The following is a 19,115-nucleotide window of genomic DNA, read 5'->3' as shown; positions in this document are numbered from 1 at the left end:
GTCAGGGTGACTAGAGCTGATTCCATACGCGGGGAATTTACTATGTTTTCCTCAGAGCCAATTTTGAGGAAATCCATTTGTATAGCGTTTACACTTACTAGAATTTGTGCTACCCAAATTCCCCCTCTTAATAGGATCATTTCTAAGAAACCAATTATCCCTAAACACATGCCACGTCCTCGTTCTTGACGATGCATTCCTTGAAGCCTCTGTCCCCATCTCCGGACCTTGTCACGCAGTAGGGTAGAAAGAGGATGCGGCAGTACACGTTCTGCCTGATATTGTAAACTATTGCATGCTTTCTGGACTTTGAACCCATTGCAGCTTCCTGTAAGCAGGCAGATCTATTCTGGAATGCCAATTCATTATAGTACTTTTACTGATGTATTCTGACTCTTTAATGGGCAGACTTTGGCATGAGGGAAAGTTACCAGAATTAGCTCACTCTAATATTTGGAGGACCTATTCATCCTTCTCGTGACCCAATCAAAGTCATGACAGAAACATGGAACAAACAGCAAGCAAAGTCACTGGGGATCTAGATGATCAGAAGCACTACAACTGGGGAGAGAAATAATCACCCTGCAACAGCAGAAGGTAGGAGGGGGTGAAGACGCGAGGTTGCCTGAGTGGCTGAGTGGGACAGAGGCTATGGCAGTGGCAGCTGGCAGCTGCAGATGCCTCTTACAGGAGCCGTGTCCGCAAGCAGACTTTCGTTGTGATGGACCTGCTCACTCTACCAATGCCTGGTAGTCTATGGGGGGCACCAGAGACTTACTGGGGGACACTGAATTGTCAGAGCGAGGGCTGGAGGCAAGGTTTCTCTGTGGCAGAGGTGCCGGCAGTATCCATTATTCCTTTGTTGAGCCCTCTCCCATCACCAATGAGCAGATGCAGTGCCGCCATAGCTGAGAAATCTTCAAACTGGATAACAGAGGTCCCTCCACCCAGAGAATTTCCTGAAACTCCACCTCCCCCAACTCGCAGCTCCACCCAAGCCACATACAGGTGTGTCCTCGCTTAGTCAGGTGCCCCTTGCTGAGCAGTGTCTAGATTCACATTGGTGGCAGCTGGCCTTGGCTTCTGGTGTGGCCTCTTGAGACAACTACAAGCACAGCATCTGTGGATTGCTTGCTAAATCTTAACAGGTGGCCCCAGAGAGACACAGGCTGGGGCTAAAATTGGCCTACAGCTGAACCCCTCTCGAGACTGTGCTGCTGGACACCTACTACACAAAGCCATGCCAATAAAACTGGGAGACTTAGGAGCTTTGCTTAGGACATAGAAACAGATGCAGAAAGGCAGCCAAAATGGGAAGACAAAGAAACAAACCATATGAGAGAACAGAACAGAGATCCAGGAATAATGGAGTTAAGCAATCTAACTGATGCAGAGTTCAAAACACTGGTTATAAAGATGCTGAATGAACTTAGGGGAAGAGTAGATGGACTCAGTGAGAACTTTAACAAATGATAAAAAACATAAAAATGGAAATGGAAATGATAAAAGGAACCAGTCAGAAATGAAGAACACATTATCTGAGATGAAGAGTATATTAGAGGGAAACAACAGAGAGGATAAAGAAGAGGATCGGACCACTAACATAGAGGATGGGGAAGCCAAGGACAGCCAATCAGAACGGCAAGAAAAAAGTAACCAAGAATGTAATAATCATTTAAGGAGCCTATAGGACAAAATTAAGAGTAACAACATCTGTGTTACGTAGGTACTTGAAGAGGGAGAACAAGAAATTGAATAGCTAATTTGAAGAAATAATGATAAAGAACTTCCCTAACCTTGTGAAGGAAATAGATAGACATACAACTTCAGGAAGCTCAGAGAGTCCAAAAAAAAGATAAATCCAAAGAGGCCCACACCAAGACACATCATAATTAAAATGTCAAAGGTTAAATACAAAGAGAGAATCTTAAAAGCAGTAAGAGAAAAGCAGTAGTTACCTACAAAAGAACACACATAAGACTGGCAGCTATTTTCTCAAAAGAAACTTTGCAGGACAAAGAGACTTGGCACAAAATATTCAACATGATGAAAACCCAGCAAAGCTATCATTTAGAGTCGAAGGACAGCAGATGAAGAGCTTCCCAGACAAAAATAAGCTAAAGGAATTTATCAACAACAAGCCAGTATTACAGGAAATGTTGGAGGGGCTTTTTTAAGAAGAAAAAAAACATGTATCAAAAACAGGATTAAAGAATGATAACTACATTCCTATTAACAAGTACCTCAAATGGAAAAGAATTAAGTGCTCTAACCAAAAGACAGAGTGGCTGAATGGGTAAGAAAACAAGACCCCTACATATGCTGCCTACAAGAGACTCACTTCAGATTAAAGGATACACACAGACTGAAAAGAAAGGGGATGGAAAAAGATATTGCCTTGATGGATCTAGAGGGTATTACGCTGAGTGAAATAAGTCAGATAAAGACAAATATCGCATGATTTCTCATACGTGTGGAATCTAAAGAACAAAAGAAGCAGCAACAAAAAAATGGAAATAAACTCATAGATACAGAGAATATTTTGAGGGCCCCTAGATGGGAGGGGGTTGCAGGGGGATGGCAAAAAAGGCCAAAGGGATTAAGAAGTACAAATGGATAGTTACAAAATAGGCATGGAGATATAAAGTGTAGCTTAGGAAAATAGTTTATAATGTTATAATAAACATGTAAGGGGGAATAGGGGTACTAGATTTAGTGGGGTGACCACTTCGTGAGTTATACAGATCTCTAAGCACTATGCTGTACAACTGAAAAGAATATATTATTATATGCCAACTATAATTGAAAAAAAAAAACCTCATTGAATTGTACAATGTAAATACGAGCAACTAATTGTCTATTATATTTCAATAAAGCCAGGGAGAAAAAAGAGAAGAGAAAGAGACACCAGAGATCACTCTGTATTCACCTGCACACAGGAAAGGCCATGTGACAACATAGTGAGAAGTCAGTCATCTTAAGCCAGGAAGAGAAGTGTCGCAACAAACCAATCCTGTTGACACTTTGATTTTGGACTTGTTATGGCAGTCTGAGCAGACTGATAGAGACTTTGAGCCAGAACAAAACAGCCAAGCTCTCTCCAAATTCCTGTCCACAAAAACCATGCGAGGTAATAAAATGATGATCCTCATTTTAAGTAAAAAAAAAGAAGAGAATAATAATAAAATGCCTACCAAACTGTAGTAGTTTGCTGTACACATGACAGATGTGTGTAAAGAAATGAAATACTTCTTCAGTTGCTCTCCCTTCTATCTCTCCCAGAAGACCATTATGATGTTTGCGATTTCCATATAAGTTCAATATCATCCCTAAAATGTATCCATCAAATATATATGTATATACACATGTACGTGTATATGATTGTCCTATATTTATAAACAACAAAATACCTTTCTGCAATTTTTTCAATGTTTTTGATATTTATTCCTGTTAATATATATAGCTCTTGTTTCTTACTCAGCCCCTTCCCTGTCTTCTACTCTTTTCCCTTTTTCTGTAGTTGTCACATTGTCATTTCTTTGAGGCAAGAATACGGTCACCAAATTTGACTGCCTCTTGTGGGTGTTTTCATGAAATGGGAGGCAAGGATGAAGGGGAGGGAAGATTAGCTGAGAAAGAGATAAATGAAAATTATGTTTGTGGGCCTGAATTTTGTTTTATTTGGTTTTGTTTCATCTAATTTTGAGACAATATTGCCCTAGTTTATGAACATGTCCTTAGTTTGCAAGTTTCTAATAGCAGCCCTGAGCTGAGGTTTCAGGGACTGAATAGAGGATGAGTTGATAGTGTTGAACACAAGTAATATAGGGCTATTCCTCCACAAATGCAAGAAAATGTTATTTAATAAGTCCACAGTGGTGCCAATGAACCAAATGGACTCCCATCCATTCAGCCCCTATGAGGTCATGTGCAGTAGCAGCTCTGGGAATTTACACATCTTCATCTTATCATCAGCATCCTTTAAACACAAATGCCCACCCCAACGAATACATTCACCTTCTAATGAAGCCAGAAAAAAAAAAGTCCCTCCTTACCCTAGCTCCCCAGTCTTCCTGGTCACTTAGCTGTCACTGACTGGCTGGGCCTGGGTCTTGCAACTCTGGCTCACCATGCTACTCCTCAGAGGTCACAGTTGCTCACCCTCACCTGCCTCATTCCTAGCTCCACTTTTCTGGGCAGGAATGGCAGTCAAGCTAATAATTTTTTTCAAGCTAATAATTTTACAGGGCCTTTCAGATCCTGCTGCAAATTGTTCCTGCTATCTGCCTGCTACTATGTCCTTCCTTTCACTTCTAAACAATGTCAACTCCTGGCTCAGGGTCAATCTCTCCAATTTACTACCTGTCCTACCACTCAGTGATTTCAAAATCCATGTAGGTGAACCTTTCAACACTATAACATTTCAGTTCTGTGAGCTGCTTTCCACCAATGACTTTGTCATCCACTCTTTCTCAGCCACTCACTCTAGGCTGAACACCTGGGAGTCTGTCCTCAAACCCCAAATATTCCATCTCTTCTTCTCTCTCTCAGGTAATGACCATGGTTCCCACTTTTGAAAAAATTCCACAGACTTCCTATCCACAATCTATCCACTTATCAGCATCTGCATCCATATAATCAGCCTGCCCATCTGTTGCCATGGGTGAACTGCCTATACTCTTATCTAACCCTTCACTATACCCTATCCTTTCTCACCTTCGCAAGGTTATTGCTTCAGAAATTCTCCTCACTCTCTTTCTTGGATATTACAATGGCTTATGACCTTTCAAAAAGCCATAGTATATAAACAATTATGTTATATCTATGGTATTAATTTTTTATGGAAGGGTAGTAATTAGGAAAATAAAATCTAAAAAGGCTCTTAATGGGAGACTTTGAAAAGTTTAACAAACTTAAAGGAAAAATCAAATTCCTACATAACCCTACATAGTCTGGTCCCCATTACCTCCCTTAGCTCGTCTCTTACTACTCTCCCACTTGATCACTCAGCTCTAATCACATTGGCTTCTTTGCTGATTTTCAAGTACATCAGGCGTACATGCACATGTGCACACACTGAACATTTGCCTTGGCTGTTACCTCGGCTGTGGATTCTCTCCAGGCTGACTCCCTCACCTCCTTCCAGTCTTTGCTTGACTCTTCTTAGTGTCTCCTCAGAGAGGCCTATCATGACCTGTAGCATGTCCCCCTTACTTCCACACTTGGGACCCCATTTACCCTGATCTACTTTTGCTTTTCTTTTTTTTCATAGTACTTACTACCTTCTAACATACTATTTTATTTTATTTTCATGTGTACTGCTTGTTTTCTGTCTCCATCTGCTAGAATATAAGCTCCATGAGGGTAGAGATCTTTGTCTGTTTTATCCACAGCCCCTGGATCAGAACAGTTCTCGATAATGAAAAATGAATCCTTTCTAGCCGTAAGGAAAAAAACTTAAGTCCTGGAAGAAATTTCAATTTAGTTGAGTTGAATCTATAACTGGGAAAAAAGTATGAGGCCAGGACTGAAGTTGTGACTCATAACCACATTATTAATTCTGTCTGAGATCTCCCTCCCTAGGGTCACAAGAATAACTAGAAATTGAAGCATGTTATAAAGCCGTATCTGGAGCCTAGCCCAGGGTGAAAGAGACTTTTGCCTGGGCCTTACATTCACAAAGAGCCTCAAATGTAGGTTTTGAACATTTTCTCTAAAGGGAGTTGGTTATATATTTAGCCAGAGACATGCCCATAAGAAAGGAAGGAGACTTTCAACTTACAACCTAACTGGTGTCTCATTACTGCATTCTGCACCATGGGTTAACTTGTTAAACTCTGCAATTATTGCATGACTATCAAAATCATAAAGCTTTGTAATGTCTCTGTTAAAAGCATTCATTTGTTAAATATAATTATTTCAATTATGCGACAATTTTGGAATCCTGCTTCTGTTTCTCTTTGGTTTTTCACATACTGCTAAATTTGAGAAATGGAAGTGACCTGGGTTTTAAGAGAGCCTGACTATACCAAATATGCTTTGTCCCCTCTTGGCCACAGAGAACCAAGGACTGCAACATTATATGAGCTCCCAATGCTCACAGGGTGCCGGGCCACAGACACTCAAATACATTCCTTCCCTTCTGGCTCACCAATGCTTCTGGAAAATATGTACTTACAAAGCACATTCCTTCCCCTTTGCTCCATTATCCCATAATACTCTTGAGTGAGGAGCGGGAGTAAAAGAGGGAAAATCAGAGTGAAGAACTATTCAGGAGTGTAGGCCTAGCTGTGAATGCTGCAACAGAGACTGTCACAGGAAAGGTACACCCACCGTCTCTGTTTTCATGGCTGTGAAGGTTCGTTTTATATGTCAATTTGGCTAGGCTACGGTCTAGATGCTGCTGTTGAAGTTAATCAGAATATGTCACCACAAAATATGCCTCTGACAAAAACATTATTTTGAGCTAAACGTATTTTTAAATACGTTTAGAGGTAGAACTCTCACATGGAAAATGTCCTCCTTATATCAGAGGAAAATAATATTCTTTTCATCAAGGATGGGAAGTTGAGACTTAGAGAATTCTATAAAACAGGTCTTATTAAAATAATTCTTATCTTCCTTTAGACTCCTCACATAGTTTAGTCATATTTCCACAACTGCCTCTCTTTGTTCAAACTAGTGTAAAAGCATTTAGGTTTTGCCATTTCTTTGGGTCTTCATTTCCTTATGAGGGCTCCCGTGTCACTTAAAATTTATATTATAAATTTATATGCTTTTCTCCTGTTAATCTGACTTATATCAATTTAATTCTTGGACCCAGCTAAAAACCCTAAAAGGGTAGAGGTAAAATTTTGCCTCTCGTACACTGTGAAGGTCTTTTTTTAGATATGATGAATATTTAATTTTGAAAAAAGCAGATTAGCCTCCATAATGTAGGTGGGCCTCATCTAATTTGTCGAAGGCCTTAAGAGAAAAGACTGAGGTTTCCAAGAGAAGAAGAAATTTTCCTGAAGACTGTGATAACAGAAACCCTGCCTAAGTTCCATCCTGCTGCCCTGTGGAATTCGGACTCAAAATTGCAATATCAACTCTTCCCTAAATTTTCAGGCTGCTAGCCTACCCTACAAATTCTGGACTTACCAGCCCCACAATTGCACGAGCTAGTTCTTTAAAATCTGTCTCTATTTCTCCCTCGTTCTCTGGAGAACCCTGATGGATACAGTGGTTAACATATGGCTAGTTTCTTTTGGATTGGGGTCTTTGCTGCCTCCTTTAGCACTCTCCTCTTCAATCCAGATTTTTAAAAATTATTTGCTTTGAAACTAGACCTCCTTGCCTTTCACACACAACCTCCTTTCCTTTTATCTTTCGATTATTACCCTATTAAACATTCATCAACAGACTTCCCAACCCCAATTCTGCTTTTCTTGATTCTCTTAACCCAGACATATTCAACCAGCACTTTTCAAAGACTACAGGGAAATAGTCATGTGCTTTGGGCATAAATGTTGAAAATGTCACAGCCCTGACCCCCATGCCGCTCAGTATGTAAACGAGCTAGGCAGGTAAACAAAGAATTGCAGTGAAGTGTAGTAAGTGGCCACACTAGAGGTATGAGCCCCTTAACTCCTGGTGGGGCAAGGTGTGTGTTGGGAGGGGCTGAGTTGGGGGTAAATGAAGGTATGTGTGGTTTCCAGTCAGGATGTTCTACTAGGCTGAGAGAAGGAGCAATGGGATCATGTGGAAATGGTTTGTACAAGAAGTGGGAAGCCAGCTCTGCAACTAGGATGGACAAAAACACATTATTTCACATTTCAGGATTTATTTCCTCCTTTTCAAAAGAAGAAAGTACCATGGAAGGGCAAAGAGCAGAATTAGAGATGATGAAGCCAAAGAAAAAGTCTCTAATACCAGGAAGAAGCCCTGGGAGCAACTGAGACAATAAAATTTTTTTTTTTCAATTTTTAGATTAACAATGTGCTAAGTACTGAGGTAAACACTGAAATTTTAAAGCCAGATCAGGGCCTACCTTCAAGGAATTCATAGTCTAAGACAAGTCACACAAGCACTCGCCAAAATATTCTTCCCCCGTGTAGATAAATAACAACATGGTGCACTCTGTCAGATTTCTGTTTAGTTGTCACTTCATCATAGAGGCTGATTCTACCCACTTGATATAAAATAGCATACCCACCACAACCGCCAACCTTCTATATCCTCCCCCTCAACCGTTCCCCCCGCCGGTTGGATTCTGGATGCTTTTATTGTCTTCTTTGTACTTCCCTGTATTTTTTAAAAAATAAAATTTCTTATTTTTCACTTATAGTTGGGATACAATATTATATTAGTTTCAGATGTATAGTACAATGATTAGAGATCTATATAACTCACAAAGTAATCATCTCAATAAATCTAGTACTCCTCTGCACCCATACATATGTTATACAATATTATTTACTATATTCCTTATGCTATACTATATCTCCGTGATTATTTATTTTGTAACTATCCATTTGTACTTCTTAATCTCTTTCCCCTTTTTCATCAATTTCCCCCAACCCCCTCCCATCTGGTGACCTTCAAAATGTTTTCTGTATCTTTGAGTTTGTTTCTGTTTGTTTGTTTGTTTTGTTCTTTAGATTCCACAGGTAGGTGAAATCATAAGGCATTTGTCTTTCTCTATCTGACTTACTCCATTCAGCAGAGTAACTTCTAGGTCCATCATGCAATATCTTTTTCTGTCCCTTTACTTTTAGTCTCTGTGTGTCTTTTAATCGGAAGTGAGTCTCTTGTAGGCAGCATATGTAAGGATCTTGTTTTCTTATCTATTCAGCCACCCTATTTTTGATTGGAGCAAAATTTGAAGAATTTGTTGATAGATATGTGGTTATTGCCATGCTTTTTTCATGTTTTTGATACATATATTTTTTCTTCTTCTTAAAGAAGATGCTCCAACATTTCCTGTAATACTGGCTTGGTGTTGATGAACTCTTTTATCTTTTCCTTATCTGTCCTTCAACTCTGAATGGCAGCTTTTCTGGATAAAGCAATCTTGGTTATAGATTCTGGGTTTTCATCATGTTGAATATTTTGTGCCAAGCCCTCTGTCTTGCAAAGTTTCTTTTGAGAAATCAGCTGCCAGTCTTATGGGAACTCTTTTGTAAGTAACTAACTGCTTTTCTCTTGCTGCTTTTAAGATTCTCTCTTTGTATTTAAGCTTCGACATTTTAATTTTTTTTTTTTTTTTTTGGACATTTTAACTGTGATGTGTCTTGGTGTGGGCCTCTTTGGGTTCATCTTGTTTGGGACTCTCTGAACTTCCTGGGATTGTATGTCTATTTCCCTCACCAGGTTAGGGAAGTTTTCCATCATTATTTCTTCCAACAGGTTTTCAATTCTTTCTCTTTCTTCTTCTGGTACTGCTACGATGTAATGTTATTATGTTTGATGTTGTCCCATAGTCTCTTTAAATTATCTTCATTTTGGTGGGATTATTTTTTCTTGTTGCTGTTCTGACTGGGTGTCCTCTGCTACCCCATCCTCTGTATTGATGATTTGATCCTTCTCTTCATCCGCTCTGTTGATTCCCTCTAAGGTGCTCTTCATCTCATCTCAGATAATGTGTTCTTCAGTTCAGACTGGTTCCCTTTTATAATTTCCATTTCCATTTTTACGTTTTTTATCTCTTTGTTGATTTTATCTACACTTCTCAAAAGTTCATTTAGCATCTTTTTAACCAGTGTTTTGAACTCTGAATCTGTTAGATTGCTTGACTCCACTTCGTTTAGATATCTTTCTGGAGCTCTGTTCTGTTCTTTCATGTGGGACATGCTGTCTCCCCATTTTGGCTGCATTTCTGTGTCTGTTTCTACATACTATGAAAAGCTCCTAAGTCTCCTGATCTTAGTAATGTGGCTTCGTAAGGCCCAGTGGCACAGCTCTGAAAAGGGTTGAGCTTCAGGCCAAGTTTAGCCCCAGCCTGTGCCCCTTCCAGGGTCACCTGCTAAGAGTCAGCAAGCAATCCACAGATGGTTTGCCATCTGGGCTGTGATTGTTGTTGCCTCAAGAGGCCATGTCAGAAACCGATGCCGGCTGCCGCCAGTGTGGGGCTTGGAGCTACTCAGCAAGGAGCACAAGGCACGCCAAGGACCTGACTGGATGTGACTTGAGTAGGGTCACAAGTTGGAAGGGGCAGAGTTTCAGGAAGTCCTTTGGGCAGAGCAACCTCTGTTATCCAGTTTGATGATGTCTCAGCTATGGCAGGTCTATGTCTGCAAGCTAGGGGTGGGAAAGATCATCCAAGGATCAGTGGATATTGCCAGCACTTCTGCCCCAAAGAAAGCCACTCCTTCAGCCCTCATCATGAAGCCCTATAACTCAGTGTGCCCCTTTATGTCTCTGGCACCCCCTGCCCAGCAGCCACTCCAGTGCTGGAGCTCAGGGTGAGTGAATCCGTCACCATGAAGGCCCAGTCGTGGTCGCGGCCCCTTTAAGAGACACATTTGCACCTGCCCAGTGCAGCTTCTGTAACTTCTGTATCACTCAGCCCACATGGGACCAGGCAGCCCTCATCTCTGCTCATTACTACTGTTCCAAGGTGATTTCTTAATTCTCTCCTTAGTTGTAAGGCTTCTGCTCATCCAGATCCTAGGCGACTGCTTGCTCTGTGGTTTTGAAACAATTTTGGTGTGGTCCCAAGAGGAAATGTACAATGCTTCCATCCTCTAAGCCATCTTGACCGGCTGTCCTCGACCTTTTTTTACCTTTTAATTCAAGTGTAATACACATACAGGAAAAGTTCACATCATAAGTATACAGTTCACTAAATTTTCACAAACTGAACGCACACAAAACACCAACATCCAGATCAAGGAACAGCATTAACAATGCCCAGAAATACCCTTCTTGTTCAGTCTTAACCTTTCCCCAATGGATAAGCACCATCCCGATTTCTAATAGCATAAATTAGTTTTGCCCGTTTTTGTACTTTACATAAATGGAATCATCCAGAATGTACTTTTTTGTAGTTGACTTCTTTTACTCAACATCAAGTTTCATTCGTGTGGTTATGTGTCATTTTAGTTCATTTGTTCTCATTGCTTTATAGTAGGGGTCCCTAACCCATGGGCCATGGACCAGTACCCGTTCTTGGCCTGTTAGGAACCAGGGTGCACAACAGGAGATGACTGGCAAGGGAACGAGTGAAGCTTCATTTGTATTTGCAGCTACTCACCAAGTGCTAGCATCACTGCCTCAGCTCTATCTCAGATCATCAGACATTAGATTCTCACCAGTCCCAGTCCCTAGTGCAAAAAGATTGGGGGCCACTGCTTTATAGTGTTCCATTATGTGAATGTGACACAATTTATCCATTCAGCCATTGATGGGCATTTGGCAGTTTCCAATTTTGAATTATTAGAAATAAAGCTTCTACAAACATTCCAATACATGTCCTTGGGTGAACACATGCACACAATTCGGTTCGGTATATACCTTGGGGTGAAATTGCTGGTCACAAACCTACTTTCTTTTTTTAAAGATTTTTAAATCTTTCATGTATTAAAAAGTGTGTATGTATATATTCACACTCACAAACTTAGAACTTAAATAAAATATTACTGCCATAGTCTATTCAGGCTGCTATAACAGAATACCACAGACTAGGAGGCTTATAAACAACAAAGAGTTATTTCTCATAGTTCTGGAAGCTGGGAAGTCCAAGATCAAGGCACCAGCAGATTCGGTGTCTGGTGAGAGCTTACCTCCTGGTTCACGTACTGCCATCTTTTCACTGTGTCCTCACATTACGGAAGGGGCAGAGACTCTATGGGCTCTTTTATAAGAGCATTAATCCCTTCATGAAGGCTCCATCCTCATCACCTAAGCATCTACCAAAGTCCCCACCTCCAAATATCATCACATGAGGAATTAGTTTTCAATATACAAAATTGGAGGGGGACACAGTCTATAATAATTATTAACATTTTTAAACATCTGTCTTTCTCTCTATTCCATCCCATTTTCTATCTCAGTAGTAACCATTATTCCAAATTTTATCATTCCTTTGAGCCTTTATTGTTTTTACATATAGATGTATATTATTTAGATATATAAATATATGTATCTCCCTAAATAATACATTATTTTGTTTTTCATGTTTTTGAACTTAATGGAAATGGAACTCTGCTTTATTTTTCTTCATAGCACTTCTCACCAATTAACATTTATTCTTATTTATTAAACATAGACTCTCCCTTCAGGGATCTCACAGTCTCATATAAGAGATTGGACAAGAAAAAAAATATATATATATATACATATATATATTTTTTTTTTTTTTTAATTCACTATCATACCTCCAATTCCAAAAAGAGTGCTCAATTAACATTTGTTGAATGAAAGAATGAGAAACTTTGCTCTCTACATGACTAATATGATTCAAGGTGTCTGTGAAAATAAAACAATTTTAATAATAGCTGATGAGCATTGTCCTGCTAAGGGTTCTTCTGTGTCAAGAAAAATGAGTGCAGGAAGTTCTGAGGTAATAAAAAATGTAGCTTTAAAATGATAATAAATGTAATGGACCTATGGAGCAATGGAAAAGCATCTGCCTCACGTCAGCAAACCTAAACTGGAATCTGGCTCTGCCACTTGCCAGCTGTGTCCCTGTGAACAAGGCTTGACATCTTGAGTTTCCACTTCCTCATCTACAAAATTGTGGTCAATGTGAAGGTTAGATGAATGCATGGATGAAAATGCTCTGAAGAGTATGTGCAAAGAAAATTATACTACAAACTGTCATCAATATCTAAAGTCGGAGAAGGCTTTGCATATTAAGCATCTCCACAAAACTCTCTCTCCATGTCCTCCTCCAGTTTAAATTTTATATTATAAAAACACTTCATTTTTAAAAGGCATTCGTCTTCTCTAATTTTCTTCTCGCACAGCAGGAGTTTCATTAGAATAGGTGAGTAGACAGATGTGAGTAGAAAAGAAAGAAACCCACAGGGGCACAGATGTGGTCTCCATGAGCCCTGACAGGCCCTTAGAGGAGCCTAAAACCCACAGCATCCTGGCCCAGAAATGCAGGTGGTCTTTCCCACAAAAACACATATGCAGACCAAACCTCATTCATCCTTGACCTAATTCTTCCCTCATTACACAGCTATTATAATAAATTAACATCGTGGTTAACGCTGTACCTATCATGCACCTGATGCCACAAAAGTTCAAAAAAAAAAAAAAACCAAACATGGCAAGAAAAGGGATGTCTCCCTGATTCCAAGAAAAATCACCTCCTTTCTCTGAAGTCATTACCCAAAATCATGAATATTCTACTCCCTAGTTACATCAGTAGCTAAAACCCCTACCCCACAAGTAAAGCAGGGCAGCGCCCTTTCTAGCTTGCCTGCTCTCTTGAGAGTGTACTTCCGCTTTCAATAAATGAGCTATTGCTTCACTGCCTTCACTGTTTATCCGTGAATTCTTTCTCGTGACGTTGTCAAGATCCTGGTCAACTGTCTGGTGATAGTTTTATATCATTGAGATATAATTCAAATACAGTAAAATTCACCATTTTAAAGTGTACAATTCGATCATTGTTATTGCATTCACAAGGTTGTATATCATCATCACTATATAATTCCAGAACATTTTTGTCATCCAAAAAGAAACCCCATACTCATTAGCAGTCACTCCCCATTAATCCTTCCCCCCAGGCCCTGGCAACTACTAATCTCTTTTCTGTCTCTATGAATTTGCCTAGTCTAGACATTTCAAATGAAGAGAATCATACAGTATGTGTCCTTGAGTCTGATTTCTTTCATTTAGCATTTGTTGATCCATATTGTAGCATGTATCAGTACTTCACCTCTTCATTTGGCTAGATAATATCCACTGTATGGACATGCCACATTTTATTTATCCATTGTTTCCACTTCAGGGGTATTATGAATAATGGGCTAAAACATTTGCGTACAAGTTTTTGTGTGAACATGTGTTTTCCATTCTCTTAGGTATATATCTAGGAGCGGAACTAATAAGGCATACAGTAACTCTATATTTAACTTTTCCAGTAACTGCTGTTTTCCACAGCAGCTGCATCACTTTATATCCCCATCAGCAATGTATAAGGGCTCCAATTTCTCCACAACCTCCCTCAACATTACTTCTTGTTTTATTATCCTTTATTTTACCTCATCAACACTGCCTCAGTCATATTAGTAGTGCAGGTCTAGAAACTATATAAATCAAAACAGAAAATTCCTATGTGACACTCATGTATTAAAAATAACTACAAAGTACTGTATCTAATTTTTCCTGGCAGAGCATATTCAGTACTTAAGCTGTCTTGCTCAGTGGGGTACTCAATTTGCCACCACACCCTCCTCACAACATTCTGCCAGGAGACACCTGTCTTAAACAGAGCTGTCTGGAGTAAGAGCAGCATTTGAAAAGCTTTTCACATGCATGTCCCATCATTTAACTTTATTCCAATGGTCCCTAACCTTTTGGGCACCAGGGACAACTCTCTTATGAGAAGCTAATGCCTAATGATCTAAGGTGGAGCTGAGGCAGTGCTGCTAGCGCTGGGGAGCTGCTGAAAATACAAACGAGGCTTCACCTGCTTGGTCGCCACTCATCTCCTGCTATGCAGCCTGGTTCCTAACAGCCCACGGTTCCAGTCCAACGCCTGGGGGGTTGGGAACCCTTGCTTTATTCTCTTGCTTGTGGTCGCAATTGGGGACAGCCTAACCCAGGTATAAACCCTGACCCACAACGGTGGCAGGGAGCATACCCTCAGACTACTTGCCTCCCACCAACTCCGCCCCTCCACGCCCTACCTTTCGCCAACACTCCCACCCTCCTCCTGGAGCCCTGGGGGTGAGGGGCGGAGAGATGTGTATTAAAGAGTAGAGGACCAATTACCCAGCAACTCGGGGGAAGCGGCTCTCTACACTGGCAGATTCAGTCTGATGACGTAGTCAAAGCTCCAATCCACATTCTGGGGGCGGGGCTGAAGTCTGGCGGCGGCGCAGTGCAGAAGACCGCCTGATGAGAACACGTGACCTGCGTCTAGAGCCGGAAGCTACCTAGCTGGTCCGGAGCGCCCCCAGCACCTAAGGCTGCGATGGTGAGTGAAGACGCATGCGCGGGAGTACGTGCTGGGGGTTCCGTGTCCCTGTTCCCTAATCTACTCGGTTGCCCCTTCTTGGGCCTACACTCCACCCTGTCCTTCTACCCGCCGTGGGACGGAGAGGGAGGGAATGGAGATAGGAGGGGTGACGACGTAAAGGGTTGAGGAAGGATCTGTGGGATGGTGTACCGGAGGCTGGGGAGTCATGCGGAATTGGAGGGGACGGTGGGACTGCGAAGGCCTCACGGGGTAGCAGAGGTAGGATATGGAGGGCCGAGGGAGCCCAGGAGCAGAGGATGAGGGCCATGTAGAGAAGAGGGTCTGGAAGGGCCCTGGTTGAGAAAAGAGGTGGGGTGATGGGAGGCACTGTCATGAAACTTGGGTTGCAAGTGAAGAGTATCCAGGAGCATCCTCCTAGAATGTTTCTGACTGACAACGTCTTTATCTACTAGACTTCTGCACTGACCCAGGGCCTGGAGCGAATCCCAGATCAACTTGGCTACCTGGTGCTGAGTGAAGGCGCAGTGCTGGCGGTGCGTTCTGGGCAAGGGAGTGCGGGGGTCCCCCCAAGTACACCTGGCCTGGTGATCCCTTGTAACGTTGCCCAGTTTAGCGCAATTTCCCTCAATTCTTGATCTTAACTGGTATAATGCCTGGCTTTCAATAATTAAATAAATCTCTAGAATCCTAGTGTACTAACTGTCCTGAGGTAAAAGGATTTATTAACTTTACCTACGTCAGACAACTGGTTAGTTTTGTTGATAACTGATATTACCTGAGTTATTCTTGAATATGTATTCAGTATTTATTGAAGAGGCTTTACATTTTGTTCCATAGTATTGTTCCACAATACCGAATTGTTCCATAGTATTGTTCCACAATACAGAATTAGTGCCCTAGAAGTTTTCAATCTAGCTAGAGAGACAAGGCTTATTAAGGTTAAAAGCTGAAAGCAATGTGAGTGGTAAAGACTACCAAAGGAGTCCTGAAAATTAAGGATTTAACCCTTTGTGTTGTAATTTGTGTTGTATCAGGGAATCCTTGGAGGATATAAGAATTTATCTGGGCTTAAAGGCTGGTTGGTTGTGAACAGAAAAAAGCATGCAGGGCTGAGAGGTGAATGTATTTGTGGGAGTGTAACACCAGCCCGTCTGCACTGGTGGTGGGTTTATGTTGAAAATATTTGGCAAGATTTTGGGGGAAGAAGAGGATATGGTAAGGAAAGATCTGATTGTGGAGGAAGTTAAAGGTCAGGTTAATAGGGTTTTTTTTGTTTTTTCTTTTTTTTTTTTAGGTGAGGCAACCCTTAGTTGACCTCACAGATTGTAAGGACCTTGTCAATTTACAATCCCTTATTTATTTTATTTTATTATGCCTACAGCACCTGGTCTTCCTAGGTGGTCTCCCACCCAAGTACTAATCGGGCCTGCTTAGCTTCCGAGATCAGACGGGATCGGGCTTGTTCAGGGTAGGATGGCTGTAGACCAGGCTAACAGATTTGGGTTAATTTTGAGGGTAATAGCTTTGAAGGATTTTTTAACAGAAACACGAGCTGATGAGATTGTTGAGCATGATTGTTCTATTAGGTGTGAAGATGGGCCAGAAAGGGGGGGATCCAGTAGGGAGGCTGCTACAGAAATCTAGGTATGGGACTGGGCTGGTGGCAATGAGAAGGAGCAAGGAGAGAAGAGAATTTAAAGAATCAATATATCATGGTAATGACTAAGATAGATAGTAGAGGAGATACTTCTCCATCCAGTTAGACTTTGACTCCAGCCTAGAATGATGGCGCTTTAATAGGAAGTTACTAAAAGAAATTGATCAGGGAAAGGGAGAGGTAAGGGGAATTTTGATGGCTTGACTTTAGACATTGACTTTGACTTAGAATAACAGCAGTTAATACATATTTCTAGGTGATGTTCTAAGCAGCTCACCAGTATTATCTCACGTAACCTTCAAGAGCCCATAAAATAGTACTGTTGTCTCCAGTTTACAGAGGAGGAAACCGAGGTACACAATGTCCGAGAGAGCAAAGGACACTGAATTAACTTAGTGAGAGGCCCATATTGAGAGGATAGGAAGAAGTTGCAATGGTCACCAAAAAAGAGGACGTCTAGGCCACAGTCACATCATTACCCAAAGGCTAGGAAATAGGGAGGGGTTCAAGGATAAAGGGGTTATTTGTTTCAAATTCTGCAGATAGGGCCACAATGGGAAGATTGAGGAAAAGATGAAGCCTTGAACAAGTCAGTGGTGGGTAGGCACTGATGTCTGAGAATGTGGTTTTATCAAATAAGTGGGGACAAGGAGAGAAATTGAGTTTCAAGTGATTAGGAAATAATGGTCAGTAAAAAGTGGATGAGAGTCACTGCTTATCAGGTGAAGCCCAGTATAAGAATGAGAAACAGCATAGTATCAAGAGGGGTAACAACATCCATCATAGGACAGTTTTAGGCTTGTTTTTTTCCAAAACTGGGTGGCCTGGGGGTGCTAAAAGATGGAGGGAGAGAGTACCAATGCTAGAGCCAAAGTGACTGTTCTTGGAATTCCCCTAATTTCTGCCATCCTCCTTCCTCTGTCTGCATGCAGTCATCTGGAGATCTAGAGAATGACGAGCAGGCAGCCAGCGCCATCTCTGAGCTGGTCAGCACAGCCTGTGCTTTCCGGCTGCACCACAGCATGAACATACCCTTCAAGCGCCTGTCAGGTGAGCCCCAGCCCCTGCCCCTGGTGGTAGTGATAGGAAGTGGGGTGCTCCCAGAGATGGGTACTCCTCTCAGAGAAAAAAATATTGTCTATTACCAACCTCCCACTATGTCCTCCTGGGGTCTCTCCCTGGTTCTGGCCATTTTCTTCCCTTTGGGATTCACCCCTGCATCAGAAGTATGAGAAAGCAAGAGAAGGAAGGGGATTGAATAGAGACCACCTATCTTCAGATCTCTAAGCCCTGAACCATTGAATTTCTTTAGCTTTTGATTCCAGCCAGTTTGTTTATGACTCCATGAAAGTCATCACACCCCACTAACTTTGTGCTCCCTTCCCTCTCCTGGGGTGGGGGAAGGTATGTCTCCCTTCCAGTGGTCTTTGGAGAACACACGCTGCTGGTGACCGTGTCAGGACAGAGGGTGTTTGTGGTGAAGAGGCAGAACCGAGGCCGGGAGCCCATTGATGTCTAAGCCTGCCCAGTGCGAGGGGCACAGGTGGATTAAGCCTCTCAGATGAGGAAGATGCAAACCTCCTCCACCTCTTTCTTGGCCTGCTGCTAGAACTAAGGCTTTCTGCTCACCTACTCCCCTAATCCCATTTAACTGGAAGGACAGAGGCTTGGGGACTCTGCACTGTGTTAAGGAGAGTGAGGACAAGGGGACCTCCTTCATCCCGTCCCTCCCTCCTAATAAACATGAGTTTGATGTTCCTAGGCCTAGGTATATATGTTGGGGGCGGGGGCTAGGGAGGTGGAGGTGGTGGTCGTTACACCCATGTCTTCTGCCTTTTAGGGAGAAAGTCATGCACCTCAGCACAGAGAGGTGGAGCTAGGCCACCTCTGGGAATATCAAACTAGGAATTTAAAAAGGTGGGAAGGGAGCTGAGGGGAGCTATTTGGTGCATATGCTGAAGGGTATCATTCTGAGTCCTTGGGTCTCTGCTCCTGCCACCAACACACAAACCGCATTTTTCTACCTCCTGAATAGGCATTTAATGGTCACATTTCAGTTGGAAGCAGTAGTTGGAGAATAAGTTACAAGAATAGACAGACCAAAAAAAACAAAAGCCCATACAACTTAAAGTGCTTCAGGCTACAAACGTAAACATGAGGGGCAGAAGGAGGCCACCTAGCTATCTCCCCTGAGACAGAAGGGTCATTGTCTGGGTCCCTTTACCATCACCACCCTCTAATCTCAGCCGGGGGGGGGGTGGGGGGGAGGGAATGTCAGAGGTGGGAAAGACAACTTAATAGGAATGAGAAAACACTTTG

General features: G+C 41.8%; 2 protein-coding genes and 1 pseudogene across 5 annotated transcripts in view; 1 reads left to right on the top strand and 2 right to left on the bottom strand.

The window, feature by feature from the left end:
* Positions 1-9,887: 9,887 nt before the first annotated feature.
* CUNH7orf43 (chromosome unknown C7orf43 homolog) overlaps positions 9,888-19,115 on the bottom strand; it is a 13,275-nt gene continuing 4,047 nt past the window's right edge. Inside the window, exons 11-12 of the mRNA XM_015594653.2 lie at positions 17,946-18,011; positions 9,888-10,766 (exon numbers count right to left, since the gene is read on the bottom strand). Of these exons, the coding sequence (XP_015450139.1) occupies positions 10,763-10,766; positions 17,946-18,011 (70 nt within the window). The 3' untranslated portion in view covers positions 9,888-10,762. The remainder of the gene's footprint in view (positions 10,767-17,945; positions 18,012-19,115) is intronic.
* On the top strand, positions 14,998-18,554 carry LAMTOR4 (late endosomal/lysosomal adaptor, MAPK and MTOR activator 4). 4 transcript variants are annotated; one of them, XM_006918635.3, is made up of 4 exons: positions 14,998-15,136; positions 15,592-15,672; positions 17,729-17,846; positions 18,218-18,554. In XM_006918635.3, the coding sequence occupies exons 1-4, from the start codon at positions 15,134-15,136 to the stop codon at positions 18,313-18,315; spliced, it is 300 nt and encodes a 99-aa protein (XP_006918697.1). In that variant the 5' UTR covers positions 14,998-15,133; the 3' UTR covers positions 18,316-18,554. The 4 variants fall into 4 exon arrangements, with proteins under 4 accessions (XP_006918697.1, XP_024907298.1, XP_006918696.1 ...); XM_025051530.1 differs by having other exon boundaries at positions 15,119-15,160; XM_006918634.3 differs by lacking the exon at positions 14,998-15,136 and adding an exon at positions 15,167-15,397.
* Positions 16,512-16,624, bottom strand: LOC112485273 (annotated as a pseudogene).

Source organism: Pteropus alecto, unplaced genomic scaffold (genome assembly GCF_000325575.1).
Source record: "Pteropus alecto unplaced genomic scaffold, ASM32557v1 scaffold68, whole genome shotgun sequence".
In the NCBI taxonomy this organism is placed as follows: Eukaryota; Metazoa; Chordata; class Mammalia; order Chiroptera; family Pteropodidae; genus Pteropus; species Pteropus alecto.
This window is presented reverse-complemented; position numbering and strand designations above follow the sequence as displayed.